Below are 16766 nucleotides of genomic sequence, written 5' to 3' on the forward strand. Positions count from 1 at the left end.
CAGAGTTAGGAAGACCTGAGCTCAAATCTGGCCTCAGATATTCACTATCTGTGTGTCCTTGGACAAATCACTTAAAATATCAGCCACAGTTTCCCCATCTGTAAAATGGGAACATCTCACAGGAATACTTTGAGGACAAAATAAGACATATATGTGTGTGTATGTATATTCATATGTGTGTGTGTATATATCTAGTAGCTGTTGTTACTATTAATGTTATTGAGAACCCTACTACAGAGGGAGGATAGTAGCAAATGATATGCTTTTGAAAAAAAAAAACTTCTGATTTACACCCACAATGCCTGTTCTTCTTTAGATTGTAAATCATAAATTTTTCCAACTTTTGATCCAACATATATTTTTATAAACAATTCATCCATCAGACATGTGATATGCCATTTGGACTGCTCTCTCACATTTAGCTTCTGTATACATATCCTTTCTTTCTATGTACACGTTTAAAAAGTAAGGTAAAGAATTATGCCAATTGGGAAAAAAATAGACTTAAATGTTCAGCCCAAAATATGCAGATACCCAAGACAAAAGCACATTTTTACTTGAATTATTTTATTATGCATGTATAACCACAGGTTCAAACATCTGTGGTTTGTTTTACAATAGCAAAAGAGTCTTTGCAAGATTTAAAAGATTTTCTAAAGCATTAAGTTGATTAATGTGCCTTTGCATGGAATTAATCATTTTTGGTAACAGCATGGATATTAAATTTTAAAACCACACTTCTTTTTTTTGGTGAAGCAATTGGGATTAAGTGACTTGCCCTGGGTCAAACAGCTAATAAATGTTAAATGTTTGAGGCTGGATTTCAACTCAGGTCCTCCTGACTCCAGGGCCAGTGCTCTATGCACTGTGCCACCTAGCTGCTCCTAAAACCATATTTTTGGATCACACTGGATATGTTTTCCAGACACTATCAATTTTAATTCTCTTGTAATTTTTTAACAAGACTTGTGATATCATCAGTGTTGGGAAATTCTGATAAGGAGCTCCCTTTACCCATGCCAGTAGATGTCTTTTCTGCATCCTTCAAGAGTTACCTGAGATATTTAGAAGTTCGACTCAGGGTCGAACAGTTGGTAGGTCATGGGAAAGACTTGAACCCAGCTCTCCTTGACTCTGAGACTAGCTCTTTTTCTACTGCACCATCCTGCCTCTCACTTAAAGCTGAAAATTTCATACTTAAAATATAAAATTAAGTAAACTTCTAGAAGATAAAGCTAATTACCCAAGTATATGGGGGCATGAAAGTTGTTGGGTTTTAGGTAAATGAATATGTGGTGCCCTAGAAGTAAAGTTCCAAATATTAGGAATAAAGTGTAAGTAGTATTTTACTAATAAAGAAAATGAAAAGGAGAAGGAAGACATATTTTAAGGTTTTCTTTGTAATGCAGATTTATTTTCTGCTTAAACTATTTTACAAGTTTTGATGAAACCTTAATATGTCAATACATGTGAAATATGTGTAAATATTTAAAATTTGCATACATTTATATCATGCTATGTAGAATATATACCACATTTTGTTTTCTTAAATTATAAGGCTCATGGGTCACACCTGAAAATATAGGTTTAATTAAAATGTAACTATGATAAGCCACTTCAATATCTTTGCCAAGAAATACCCAAAAAAGATCATAGAGTCAATCACGGCTGAACAATGACTAAATAACAACAAACCAGATTGTTCAAAGTCACACCTGTTTAGACATCCCTGCCTTTTAGCCCAGTATTTATTGTAAAGGGTAATATTTTCAGGAGAATAGACAGAAGGGTGGGTGATGGTTGGTAGGAGAACTGTTTCAGAAATGCTGGGGGCTAAAAATACTTTCAAAGAATGTATTTTCCTTAGTGTAGGCAATGCCCTTGCTAGCACACATCATAATTAGCATGTATGATATATCTAATAGTACAGATTACTATTATCTTGTTCCATGTTTAAAAAGTTGCCATGACTAAAAAACATGATGGCCAATCTTCTGGAGATAAACCTCTCTGAACAGCAGAGGGCAACCTTTGGTACAAGATCAAAAAAGCTTTGAAGATCTATATCTAGGCCAGGTGACAGATTTTGTAAATTGGCTGAAGACAAGTCTAAACGAATTTGGAGAGACCCCTCACCTGTTACTTGGCTGTCAAGAGTTGAGACTTATTCTTTTATTTTTGGACACATCAACTCCCAATTTAGTCTACTACATTGTGGAGATGCCACAATCTGCATCTTTGGAGGAAGTATTCCGATTTGTTCAGTGAAAAGAGTTGTGGATTTGGGGTCAAAGAATATGAATTTACGCTATGGCTCTGCCTTTACTACCTGTGTGACCTTGAGTTAGTCATATAACCCTCTCTGAGCTTCAATTTCCTCCTCTGAAAAATGAGAAAATTGGACAAAATCACAGGTTGTTAACGTAGGAACTGTGAATTTTAAAAAAATCTATATCTTGGTAACTGTATTTCAGTGTAATTGGTTTGTAATCATATTTACTTTATACATTTAAAGGTGTTATTCTGAGAAGGGGTTCATAGGCTTAATCAGACTGCCAGAGGGGTCCATGACAAAAAAAGATGAAGAACTCCTAGATAAGGTGATTTGTAATGCCCCTGAACCTCTAAATCAATGATCATTAATATATAGCCTCTGAAAACATTAGAGAATAATAGAGAAATAGTCAAGGGCAGAGAACCATGAAAAAATTAGGTAGTGAGAAAAAGTAACATGAGAGTAGGTTTAGGAGATGTCTTAGAACTAAGCATTAAAAACACTGAAAAAAAGCCTTTGAAATGTGGTCAGCACTGTCAATCATAGATGAGGAAAACCATCTTGCAGTTGTTAGAGTACAAGGGATTTTTTGGAGGGGAGGATGTTGGATGGGTTAGGGAGGGGTAAAGGATCTATAATGTCTTCAGTAAGGGAACCTCCCTCTACGGGTGCATCTCAGAGTCAGGTAAGTAATGTAAAGGCTTAAAGAGTTGTTTGGGGTCATTAAGAAATAGGTGACACCCATGGTCATTCAGCTAATAGGTGTCAGAAACAGAATATGAGCCCATTTCTTCCTAATTATAAGGCTGGACTTTTCTATCCCCTATCCCGCACTGCCTTTCAGCATATTTATGAATTATTTAGTTCTGATACTGTGAATTTTCTATCTAAGCAGCCTATTTCTGAATGCCTGCCTTTTAATTCAGTCTTGACAAATCCTTATTTAATATTCATTTGTAAACAGTTCTAAGATCCTTATGAAGCAGGCTTTTGCAATAGTATTGCCATTTGGAGACTGCTATTCTCCAGTGCTTGTTGACCTAGCTCTAGATTGTTTAAAGAACTTTTCCCAATTTGTCTTTCCAAAAGTACTTGTGCATATGTTGGGGTTTGGCTAACTCTTCACCTTGTATATCTGTGTGATAATGGTTCTCACACTTTCTTCTTTTTAATCTTTAGTATAACATTCATAAAGATCAATACAGAAGCTGTGATAACGTCTCTGCCAAATCATCAGATAGTGATGTCAGTGATGTGTCAGCCATTTCCCGAACCAGCAGTGCCTCACGCCTCAGCAGCACAAGCTTTATGTCAGAGCAATCTGAGCGCCCCAGGGGTAGAATCAGGTGAGTTGCCAATCTGTGCTCTTTGTATGTCCTGGATCTACTTTTTTGGTGAAAAAGAAAAAGGGAAAAAATATAAAAGATCTAATAAGCTTTCAAATAGCTGGTCAGGAAGTAGATTGAAAGCTCTAGTAACTCTTCTTCACTGTCTTTAGAGAAAGTTAGTATTTTATTGTTCATTGACCCTGGGACCCTGAGAACTTGGAAATGAAAGCATGACTAGGCAGCAAAAAAAAAAAAAATGTCATTCTAGCGAAAGTAATGTGATTGAGATCAGATGGTCATTGACTGTCTATAGTTATACAGGTCGAATGGCACTCTATTTGATAGTAACTGATCAGTTTGACTAAATTTTGCCCATCTTAAATCCGCTCAAAGGGAAAGAGTGTTTTAATAGAGAAAAAGGGCAGTCTGGGAGTTAAGAAGATCTGAGTTCATGTCCTAGTTACTATTACTATCACCAAAACCCTGTGGAGAGAAGAATGAGGAACTTGGAAGATAATGACACACAATTGACATTTATTCAATGCACCAAAATCCCACAACTCACTAAAGAACACCAGTGGGTGACATATTGAAAAACCACCCCCTTCCCATTATCATTACTGCTTGATTTCCCTTTGTGGGAGATGGGGAGAAAGAAGGGCTTTTCAGGCTTAAGCACTAGGACAAAATACATGGCAGGCTAATCTTGTATGATAATAATCCAGTCACTCATTATTGCAAACATCTATTATGTTTGTGTGTTCAATTTATTGCCTCGGACTCTAGAGATACAATAACAATAGGACATGACCAATTCTTTTCTGAAGAAATTTATAAACTAGTTTATAAAATAATTTTATTCTTGGTCTTTGCCAAGCATCCTGGTATAAGATAAAGTGTACTGAATTTTAAGACAAAGGATCTGGTTTCAAATCCTAGCTCTTCTACCTTCTATGTGATCATGGGCAGGTCATTGCAGGTCTCTGAGCTTCAGTTTCCTTACCTGTAAAATGGAAGGGCTAGACTCAGTGATCCCTAAAGTCCCTTCCAATTCTAAATCTATGATCTTGCCTTCTAGGGTGGCTATAAGGAAAGCTGTTCATTAATCACAAAGCACCACATAAATTTGAGCTAATTATTCAGCTTACTCAGCAATGTGTTTCAATTGGCAACTTCTGTAATAGTGTGCTGAGGAAAAAAAAAGTTTTTGTGTTATACTTATTTTGACTGTAATTTCTCTAATCGCTAAAAATAAGAACTTCACGTTATTACAAAATATATTCTTAAAGGTTGTTGGACAAAAAGTTATTAGTTGCAGATTAAAAAAGAAATCCCAATCATATCCTAGACTATTGTCTGTGAAGACAATATGGGAGAGCTATTTTTATAAGCCAACAAAATATTAAGCATTCAACCAGTCCATTCTAGCAAGGATTTATTAACCACTTTGTATGAATTAAATTCTATAATAGGCTCTGGGAATAAAAAGGAAAAATAATCTCATTCTCAAGGAGATTATTAGGTATGCTAATTTAGATATATCTAGCATTTTAAGGTTCACAAAATGAATACGTTCTTCACAACTACCCCATGGGAGAAGGTAAGTATCTTTATCCATTCTAGAAATGTGGTTGATAAGATAGAAAACTGTTTCATTGGCAAAGATTTGCCAAGGACTAACCCAAAGGAATTTAGAACAAATCTGAAATTTCATTTAGATAACAAAGACTTGGCTCTATGTAGTGGGGACTCAGGATTTTATCTTCTCTTTCCTACAGAGAGGGTTTTCCCCACTCAATTATAAAAAAAGTTTCTAATTTAAGTATAAATTTAAAATCATAATTAAGTTTTAAGGTTAGATTTGTACTTACATTTGTACTTGTTTGATATCTGCACTTAATATCATGACAGATTTTCTACATATTTTAAGCAAAAAATAGAATACAGTAAAAATCCATTGATTGCTTGATAGTTTATGAACAAGTATGCACCAATAAAGGGATTATTTTTTTTCCTCCTGTGCATAAACTGCTTAGATCTACCAGTTCATATATTAACCTCTTTCTGATTTTGGTTACAACAATTATATTTATATAGGAAGCATCATTCATTCTTTATTGTATTTTTCTCTTCTATGATACATGGTTTAAATTTGAGAGATCACATGGATTATGGGCTAGCAATAAATTGTAGGTGTATATGTGTGTGTCATCTGGGAACATTTCAGTTATCCCCAGGAATTATCCCCAATACCTTGACCAATAGGCAGTGAATAGCTTTTTGATTTTTTTTTTGTTTTCAATCATAGAAAAAGTCTGCTGTGGCATAGAGAGGTTCTAATCTGCATTAGTGGAGAGAGTATCTTCATGACATCACAACTCTTGTCAAGGCTCAGGATTATTTTTTTTGTTTTTTAAAATAATATTTTATTTTTCCCAATTACATGTGAAGGCAATTTTAAATATTCATTTAAAAAATTTGAGTTCCAAATTTTCTCCCTCTCTTTACCTCCCCCTCCTTAAGATAGTACAAATCTTATAATAATGCAAAGCATATTTCCATATTACTTAAGTTGTGAAAGAAAACACAGACAAAACATACACACACGCACACACACACACACACACACACACCATGAAAAAATAAAGTCAAAAATAGTATGCTTCAATCTGCACTCAGACTCCATCAGTTCTTTTTCTGGAGGAGGGTTGTACTTTTCATCATGAGTCCTTTGGAACTATCTTAGATCATTGTATTGCCGAGAATACTGAATTCATTCACAGTTGATCATCGTACAATATTACTGTTATTATGCACAGCATTCTCCTGGTTCTGCTCACTTCTCTCTGCATCAGTTCTTGTATGCCCTTTTTTTTTCTGAAATCACCCTGCTTGTTATTTCTTATAGCACTATAGTATTCCATTACAATCATATACCACAACTTGTTCAGCCATTCCCCAATCAATGGGTTGCCCCCTCAATTTCCAGTTCTTTGTCATCACAAAAAAGAGCTATTATAAATATTTTTCCCTTTTAAAAAAATCTCTTTGGGATAGTGGTATTGCTAGATCAAAGGATATGCATAGTTTGATTTCAAGCTTCAGTTTAGCAAATCAGAGGTTTCCTTGCTGGGTCCTGCTATATACTCTTACTGAAGTTTGACAGATTTCTATAACAAAAAGGGGTTTACTTAATTAGCTTATGTTTGTAAAAACTATGGTAGAATAAAGCTGATATTTCTCATTCTAATCTACTGGTTTGAGCCAGAGAACCACTGATTAGGGTCATCCCACAATATTACAAACACATGTCAAACACTGGCCTCTCATGAGGAAAAGCAAAGGAGTTGGAATCAGAGAGCATGGGCTCAAATCTTAAAACTCTTCGGCCACTTATACCTGTTTGACTTTGGGCAAGTTACTGGATCTCTCTGAGTCTCTGTTTTCATATCTACAAAGTAACAGGTTTGAACTGTGTGACCTCTAACATCCCTTTCAACTCTACATCTATAATCCTTTCAGTGGAAAACAAAGAATGACCTGAGCCATAACCACCTCTATCATGCCATTAAGATTTTCTTTATATGAATTCAATTTATTTTTTGTTTTAGAGATATCAGAACTTGGGTTTAAGATTTAGGACATTTGAAACTTTTAAAAATTCTTACTATTATGTAAATTACAATGATTTTTCGTTAAGGTTCCATTTGCTGACTCCAGCATTAATAAGAAAGGTCAATTATTTGCCAGCCAACCCCACTTTTATTTTGCTAAGGAAACTGAAATTCAGGAACTGTTGTTTGAAACATAACCTGTATTCTGTTTACAAAATGAAGAACTTTGTGAAGTTAAAAACGTAACCAATCATCTTTCCTAAACATATTTTAATTTCTGCTTAATCTGAATAATAACTTTCCATGTGTCCTCAGGATAGATGAAGTGAGGATTTAGCATTACTCTCTTATGCTCATTCTTGATCTATTACATAGACTATGCGATATTCTTGTCTAGAATAAAAAACAAATAAGTGTACTTTTGATATATACTTGCTAGTCATAATTACTGATATTCAAAGCCATATCAAGTTATGTATAACCTTAGTATACCCCCAAAAAATCTAGAGTGAGCAATGGTAATATTTATCATCTGCTGTTTGAGTTGTCCACATTTCACTTTTCATGACTCCATATCATGACTTCAGAAAGGTGACAGTCCTTAGAAATCTGCAAAAATGTAAAAAGAAAGGACGGAAAAAGACCATGGGAAGTAGAGGATCAGGAAGAGAATGAGTCAGGGCACTATAAAGAGAAGTTGAAATTTGAATACCTGAAAAGAAGACATTCATGTGCTGATGATTTGAGATAAAGGTTAGCTCCATCTTTTGAGTCTCCACTTCTTTCAGCTGCTTAATTTTTGTAGTTTAGAAGCTTATAGTCCATTTTAGCTAATACTTCCTGTGAGTATACTGCCCTTTGCAATGAGAAGGAACTACTTTTACTTTTGTCCCATGTAATGATCATCTTCTAATTGATTATTATGAGTGTATTTTCATATAAACAAGTTTCTCATAAGCCTAACATTGACTCATAATTTTTAAAAACGTCATGTAGGTATAAACACAGGAAATGTGGTTTCCTATTCATCAACTTCATTCATCTCTTCCAGCATGAAATATTTGTCTTTAGTATCATAGTTAACTATCAGCAATTACTTATAGATTGTATTAATGACTTTAGGGGATTTCCCTTAATAAATATGAAATGAAGAATTAATAGGAATTCAAAATCAATGAAATGACAAATCTTGGAAGGAAAAGGTAACAAGAAATTGATCTTTTGTCCTTAAATATGAAGGAAAGTACTCAAATAACAGCCAGCTTACATATAGCACTTTAATGTTTGCAAAGAGCTTTACGAATATGAAATAATTTTATTCTCATGATAACCCTGGAAGGTAGGTGCTATTATTATCCTCATTTTACAGTTGAGGAAACTGAAGCTGAGAGAAGTAATGGGACTTTCCCAGGATCACATAGCTAGAAAGTGTCTGAGGCTAGCTTTGAAGTCAGGTCTTCCTGACTCAAGGTTTTAACTATTGCACCACTTAGTTCCCTAGATAATACTATTGTGACAAAAGCATGACTACGCCATTATAATAATTATTCAGTAACATATAACAAGTAATTAAGTTAGTGCCTCCATTTCAGAATGAAGGCAGTATGGTGTATAGTTGATGGAGTGTTAACCTCAGAGCCAGGAAGATCTTTATTCAAATCCTCCCTCTGACCCTTATTAGCTGTTTGGCCCTGGGCAAGTCATTTACCCTCTCAATGTTCTAGACAAATTTCTAAGGCTATAAGTTGAGAAGAAAGTGACAACTTTTACTAATGAAATCACAAGTCAAGTCCCTATCTAGTCCTCTTTCAGAATGGAATCATACGTAGGAGCCTTCGAATCACCAAACTGTAGGGCAACATAAGTAACATTTCCTAGACAAGTCACTTCTAGCACCTAATTCAGCAAGGCAGAAATGACATGATCCACTCTAGTACAAGTTGCAATGGCTAATGTAGTCTTCTCTTAGTCCTCTTTCTATTTAAACGCTTTCTTGTGGATATTTTCCCAATTTTAGTTAAGAAATGTTTGTTGTTTAGTCATTTCAGTTGTGTCTGCCTCTTTGTGATCCCATTTGGGATTTTCTTAGCAAAAATATTGGAGTGGTTTATCATTTCCTTCTCTAGCTCATTTTACAGATGAGTAACTGAGGCAAACAGTGTTAAGTAACTTGCCCAGGGTCACACAGCTAGTAAGTGTCTGAGTCACATTTGAACTCAGGAAGATAAGTCTTCCTGACTCCGGGGCTAGTATTCTGTGCCACCTGGCTGCCCCAGTCAAGATATAGATAAGAAGAGAAGTCAGGTATGCAATGATGGAGTAAGGATCTTTTAACTTAGCACCACAGTTTTAATGATTCAGGTTATTATATATGAAACTGAAATAAAATCAGTTATCTTAAAAACAAGTAACACTAGAAACGATCAATTCTAATGGCCATGGAGAAATTCCTAATGACTGTAGTTTCAAAGAAATATAGGCAGAATAGTAAGTTTGATATTTGAAAATCACATTTGGTGTTTCATCCACTACTGATATTCCCTATGGCTTCAATCCTGCATTGACTTTTAGCATCAATCAATCAAGAAGCACTTACTAAGTTCTTACTATGTGCCAGATACTATGCTAAGTACAGGAATTACAAAGAAAAAAAAGTCTTCCAGAAGCTTGCATTCAAAAGAAGGAGACAACATAAATGGATAGGTATATACAATACACAAATCTGATACAGGGTAACTCTGATGAGGGAGAAGGGTGGGGCTCCAGCACCGGCTGCATGAGGGAACCAAGAAAATCCATCTACATGTAGATTATGCCATTTGAACACAATCTTGAAGGAATTCAGGGATTTCAGGAGGCAGAAATGAATAAATAATTCATTCCAGCCATAGGGGACAACTAGTGAAAAGGTATGAAGACGACAGATGGAGTGTTTTGTGTACAAAACAGCAAGAATAGTATGACTGGACTATAAAGTATATTGAAGAGAATGATTTATGCTAATACTTGAAAGATAAGAGGTAAGAGGTTGTGAAGAGCTTTTAATGCCAAACAGAGGAGTTTCTATTTGATCCTGGAAGTAACATGAAGCCACTTTAATTAGTTTATTGAAAAAGGATGTGACAATGCTAAACTTACACTTTCAGGACACTTACTTTGACACCTATGTGGAAGATGATTGACATAGGAAGAGATCAGGCAGAAATAGCAATTAGGAAGCTATTCTAATAGTCCAAATCAGAGATAATAAGGACCTTAATGGAGTGGTGAGAAGGATGCCACATGCAAGATGTGTTTTAGAGGAGAAATGACGAGAGTTGATGACTGAGTTTGTGTGTTTGTGTGTGTGTGTGACACACACACACACACATATATACACCATATATACATGTATATATACATACACTAAAAAGAACAGAATAAAAAGGAGAAGAGAAGAGAAGAGAGTAGAGGACCTTCGGAGGTACCTCCTGTGAGGGAACATGATATGGATGAGAAAAGAACACCCTCTTTTTATTTCTTATGTTACAATAGTACTTCATTACATTCATATACTATAATTTGTTCAGTCTTCCCCAAAATGGGTGACCATTCCAGGTCTTGGAATAAGAATTTCTTACATTCTTGCCCAAGATCTTTGAGTAGCTAGCTGGATGACTTTGGACAAATTATTTAACATAGCTAGACCTTAGTTTCATAAAATGAATACATTGGACTAGATAGTTTCTAAAGTCCCTCTCAGTGCAAACAAAATAGAAACAGCATAGTAGAGGAGGTCACATAAGAGAGGAGCTGAGGTTATAAGGAAAGGTTTCATTGAGGATTTAATGGTTCGAGTGGGCCAATGAAGGATCAGTAGCATTCCAATAGGTGAAAATATGGGAAAGGCTAAGTGTACTAGCAAAGGTATGTTTGGGAATGGTGAAATATGTTCACTATGCCACCAAGTAGCCACAAAGATCATTTAAAACCAAAGCAAAAAACCACTCAACTTTTGGAGCTTTAATTTTGATGAAATAATAAAGCTATGAATTCTCTTAGCTACTTTTAAAGCTCAGAATGTACTAGGATTAGACAGATAATTTCTGTAATTAATTGCTTGAGGTCTTTTTGTGTAGGGGGAATTGGGAGAACTGTAGTAAACGTCATTGTATTTTTATGTAACCATAACTCTCTCCGTCCCAGGAGGAACGATAGCTTAGTTTCTGGTCCCGTTTCCAGAATAGTCTGCCAATAGGCAATGCTTATTTAGCATTTTTTTTCTCCAACAGAGTTTAGGGACTAAAACAGACCTCAGTGTGTCTTAGCTCAACCATTTCAAGGTACAGTTTTGGTTTAAGATCAAAAGCAACAGCCAACTTGTTTATACCTTCTCTCTAACGTGGCATGATGAATGATCTGTGATTAGCAAGAAGAATGTACTTCTTTTCCAAGTTGACAACATCAGGAGCCTGTACTGTAGACACACTGCAGCTCATAGTGCTTACTATTTTAAGACATAATAATAATAAAATTCATATTTAAGAACATGATGCATGCACATGCACACACACACACTTCTCTATATCTTCAGGAGATTTTTTGATAAGTTGGAATTTTCCATTACAAAGTATTTTTGTACTGTTTAAGATCTGCCTTTTTTCCATTTATTCTCTACCAAGCATGCTTATGAGGATTTATTTTTAAAAGCCTAAGCTTTTAAGTGACAGGAAAACATCTGATGCTCATTTCAAAAGAAATTGTACATGGGCATAATTAAGCCACTTTATTCAGTGTCAATGTTTTAATCAAGTACCAATCAAATAATAAGTATTTATTGAATACCTACTCTCTGGTCAGCTCTATAAATAAAAAAATTATAGATGGAACCCCAATAATCATATACTCTATAACCCAAGAAAAGAAAAATTATCTCATGTAGGTCCAGTGATCCTCTTTTCTTTAGTTTAGATAGTATAAGTGCCCAGAAAGCAGTCTTTTGGCAGAAAAATGGATCTTTAGTTTTGTGATTATATTTTTTCCTGAATGAACAGACAAATGAGAATTTTTACATCTGAAAGTGGGAGATGTTTTCCTCTGTTTTACCTTATCCCTGATATGCATATATATTTATTCTATACATGATAAATGTATATTATACATATGTGTATATGGGGTGACCATATATCTTGGCTGAATATTGTTGTTAATATCCACTGGCAATTTATTTTTGATTAGGGAAATAGCTACACACTTCTTATGGAATTCTAGAAAAATTAATATATCCTGTGTTATTTATTCAATTAGAAAAAAAAGCTTCCTTCTTTTTTTTCTACTTTTTCTTTCTAAATAATGCACAGTTGCAATTAGAACTCTAGTCAATTCTGAAGATGGCTGTCTTTAAAGTATAGTGATTTTTACAATGAGTATAAAAAATATTATTCATGTAAAGATTTAGAGCTATAATGGACCTTAACAATCATATAGCTCAACTTTCTAATTTTGCAAATGAGAAAACTGAAGCCCTGGGAGGTAGCATGACTTCCCCAACATTGCACAGGTCATGACAGATCCAGACTTTAAAATCAAGCTATGACTTTAAATCTATTTCCAATATTTTACTTTGCCAGATGACCCATCTTGTTTTATAGACATACTCCAAATTAATTTTGGTGTTTTTTTTAAAATCAAATGCATATTCAAAAGACCTAATTTTGTTTTGTTTTTATCATGATAGGTTGTTGTTCAGTCATTCAGTCATGTCTTACTCCTTCTGACCCCGTGGATCATAGCGTGCCAATACCCTCCATGGGGTTTTCTTGACAAAGATACTGGAATGGCTTGCCATTTCCTTCTCCAGTAGATTATGGCAAACAGAGGTTATGTGACTTGCCCAGTGTCACACAGCTAGTAAAAGTCTGAGACCAGATTTGAACTCAGGTCTTCCTGATTGCAGGACCAGTGTGCTATCCACAGAGCTATCTAGTTGCTAAAAATTGTACATATGTACGATTGTATACATGCATGCGTGTATGTGTATATGTGTATGTATGTAAATGAATATGCTTCAAGATCTAAAGACTATTCCAAAAAAGAAATTCAAAAATATTTTGAGCAATGGTAATGCTGTTGTTATAAGTATATTGCCTCCTGTGGAGACAACTTTTAAGGCACAAAACTTATTTGGATTTTAGTTCTGGTATGTTTGTTAAAAAATCAGCCAAACTCTTTTATCACCACTTATTGAGGAAATACCAATCAGAATTTAGATTGGCTGGAAAAAATACATAAATGCTCCAAAAAGGCCATTTAACTAAAAGTTTGCATGATTTTGAAACAGAATACATTACAAATGTACAATGTCACTTGATTTTCCAAGAATTTATCTAAGTTAAATAACCTATATCAGACTAAAATCCCCTTGAATGCAGAGGAAGTAAGAAATTAGACACTATAGGCAGTGAAGAAAAGGGTTGATGAGGTAGAGAGAGACAGGAAGTTTATTCCAGATGGCAAAATCCAGAGAGCATAAGGCTATTGAACCATCAGCATCCTAATTTTGTGAAAGAGAATATAGAACTTGTTTTGGTAAGATAGTTCAGTAAATCCATATTCATTCAAAACCATACTAATGTGTAATCTTTTGACCTGGCTCTGTTTGCCATTTCTCCCCAAATGCTGATTTCCCTCCTATTTAGCCTCTATATCATCTAAACCTAGAATCTGTGTTATTTGCTCATTTTGAAACAGCAGTGTTGTCTACGTGTTAAATGCATCTGCTATTTCTTTAAAAAAATGACTCTACTTGACTTCCATTTCATAAACATGCTACTGGTTCAGCCTGATAAGCTGAAAAAAATTCCAGCTACAGTTCAAACTCACTATAATGAAGCCCATTAAAATGAATTTGAGTTAAAGTTGTTTTTTTTCCCCCAGAGCTATAAAGTGTCTTTTCCCCTACATTTATGTAAACCCATAGAAAAGACTTGGATAGTCAAAGGATAGAAAAATGAAGTGAGGGATCAAGAGTTTCAAAAAGGTTTTCTGAGGTGAGGCAATGGAATATATAGAAACTTCTGAGTATTTCAGAAATGTCTAGTCAAAAGAAAAAAAAGAGGAGGAGGAGGAATAAATTCCACTGTTTCATGTTGCATTCATTTATATTTTGAGAAGCATTATTGACTATGTGCAGTATTATACCTTTGTAAATAGCAATAGTCATAACTTGCATTGCATTAGACGTTTCCATACTTCTTTCAGACACATTGCCATATTTAGACCTCACCACAGCTCTGTGAAGTAAGTTAAGCAGGTGGTCCCAGTTCACAATTGAGGAAACTGACATTTATGTAGAATAAGTGATTTGGCTCAGGTGACAGAGTTGTAAGTGCCAAAGATAACCAGGAGTCCAGATGATATTTCAACAAATCAGTGCTCTTTTAACTATACTATACTGAATTAGTTAAGCTTGTCTCCTAACTGTCCCTTGAACAAACCATATTTATTAACATCTCTAAGTATTTTCTTCATCAATTCAATTCAACAAATATTTTAAAGTGACCAAAATGTGCCAGGACTCAAACCCATGACTCTTGATCCCAATCCTAGTTAGCTCTTTTGTCTATGCCATGTGGACCTGGGATGGCTAGGGTTCTGCCTTCATCATTGGCATCCCTGCTCCAGTATATACCATGATATACTTGAAAAAATATTGGATTTAGAGTCAGAGAAAATAGATGAAGGGGTTGGGAAACATACTACACTTGAAACCTTTCCAGGAAAGTAGAACTTGTTAAAATTTGCCCTTCATTGGCAAAATCTTTGAGAACCCCTAGGTCAACTCCTTCAATGAATCCGTAAGTATTTATTAAATTCCTACTAAGCACCATGAATGATACTAGATACTACAGGTATAAAAATAAAAATGAAACTTGCTGTATCATAGTAGCAGTTGCATTTCCTGATCATTTCTAAGCAATGCTAACTACTCTGGCCATCATACTCTTCTTCCCTCTAGAACTTGAACTCTACTCCCATGACTCTGAGCTATGAAATGTAATCTCTTATATTATCTTTCCTAAAAGCAGGCCACCATAACATTCCCTTGTCATTTCCAAACCAACCCCCTACACAAATATCCCTTCTTCCTTTCCATCTCTATCTCTCCTATATATATTATCTTCTCTATTAGAAGTTTAAGAAGTGTGCACAAAGTGAATGCAAGGGGAGGAAGTGGTAATATTTTAAAAGTATATGAGTTCTGATCAAAGTTATAAATTGTCTCACTGTGACCTACTAAGATATTCTTTCATTTGTTTATGCTGGTCTACTAAAATTGAGTGTACTCATAAATTTATGGAAATTTTTGATGGTATAAAATTTAGACTGCATATATCAACAAAACTTCAAGTCATCATAAGATGAATAAATATTTTAAGAAAGAAAACAATTAAATAGCTGTTACTGATAAATATATTTTAATGATGTCAGGTACAATAGCTTACAATAATATATTGCTTTAAAGTTTGGAAAAAACTTTATATAGATTATTTCTTATGATCCTCACAACATTATGTGAGGTGGGCATTATTATCACAATTTTACAGTTGAGGAAAATGAGACCCAGAAAATTTAGGCAACTTGCTCAAAATCACATAAGAAATAAATGTGAAATTTAAATGCAGATCCACCTAACTCCACCTAACTCCATGCTCTATCCACAACACTACCCTTCTAATTTAACTCTCATAGACTTAATTAATGATCAAGTGACTGTTTTTCATTTGACTTCTGCCCATGAGATATTTGTAAAAGTTATTCAAAAATATGTAAAGAACTCATTGTGATAATTCATAAGTATTCAAAATTTGTAAAATATTCCTGAGTTACCATAGGTAAGGGCATTATGTAATTATTATCTGTGTTTATGTGACTTCACTTTTTAAGACATTCCAAGTTTTGCTTTTATGTTAACACACACGTGATAGAAGGAACACACATCATGTTTGTAGGGTGGAAATGTGAGTGCCCTGACCTGATTGTAAATCTACATTCTGACACTTAGTACTTTTGTGAAATTGATCAAGTTACTGAAAGTCTCTGGGCATCAATTTCCTCATTTGAAAAATAAGAAGGTTGGACTAGGTGATGTTTAAGTCTCCCACTATCTTTATTATCTATGACTATACTCTGAGTATGGTATACCTATATAGATCAAGTAATACAAGTATTACAAAGCAACATATATGTAAATTAATTTTATCTGAAGCTTTTAACTAATTTCATTACATTTTCAATTAATCTGGAATATCATTTCACCAAACTTTAATACAAAAATATGATATACTCTGTTATTTTAAGATCCAAACTTTATGTATGGAGATTGTCACCTATATTGATCTCTTAACAATAATTTCTTAATCTCAATAGTCAAGGGTTGTGATGTGGTAACTGATAACAGTATTTTATCAACTAATAAATCACCTCATATGGAAAATCTGGTTCCCTGTGCTATCCAGAAATGGATACCCTTAGAAGTCAGCATTATTCTCTTTTATTCCTTAAGCTTCT

General features: G+C 34.5%; 1 protein-coding gene across 1 annotated transcript in view; it reads left to right on the forward strand.

The window, feature by feature from the left end:
- The window catches only part of RIMS1 (regulating synaptic membrane exocytosis 1), a 695579-nt gene that overhangs the window by 569141 nt on the left and 109672 nt on the right, over positions 1–16766 (forward strand). The window contains exon 29 of the mRNA XM_027852913.1: positions 3455–3621. Within this exon, the coding sequence (XP_027708714.1) occupies positions 3455–3621 (167 nt within the window). The remainder of the gene's footprint in view (positions 1–3454; positions 3622–16766) is intronic.

Source organism: Vombatus ursinus, unplaced genomic scaffold, assembly GCF_900497805.2.
Source record: "Vombatus ursinus unplaced genomic scaffold, bare-nosed wombat genome assembly UNPS02009835.1, whole genome shotgun sequence".
NCBI classification, from domain to species: domain Eukaryota; kingdom Metazoa; phylum Chordata; class Mammalia; order Diprotodontia; family Vombatidae; genus Vombatus; species Vombatus ursinus.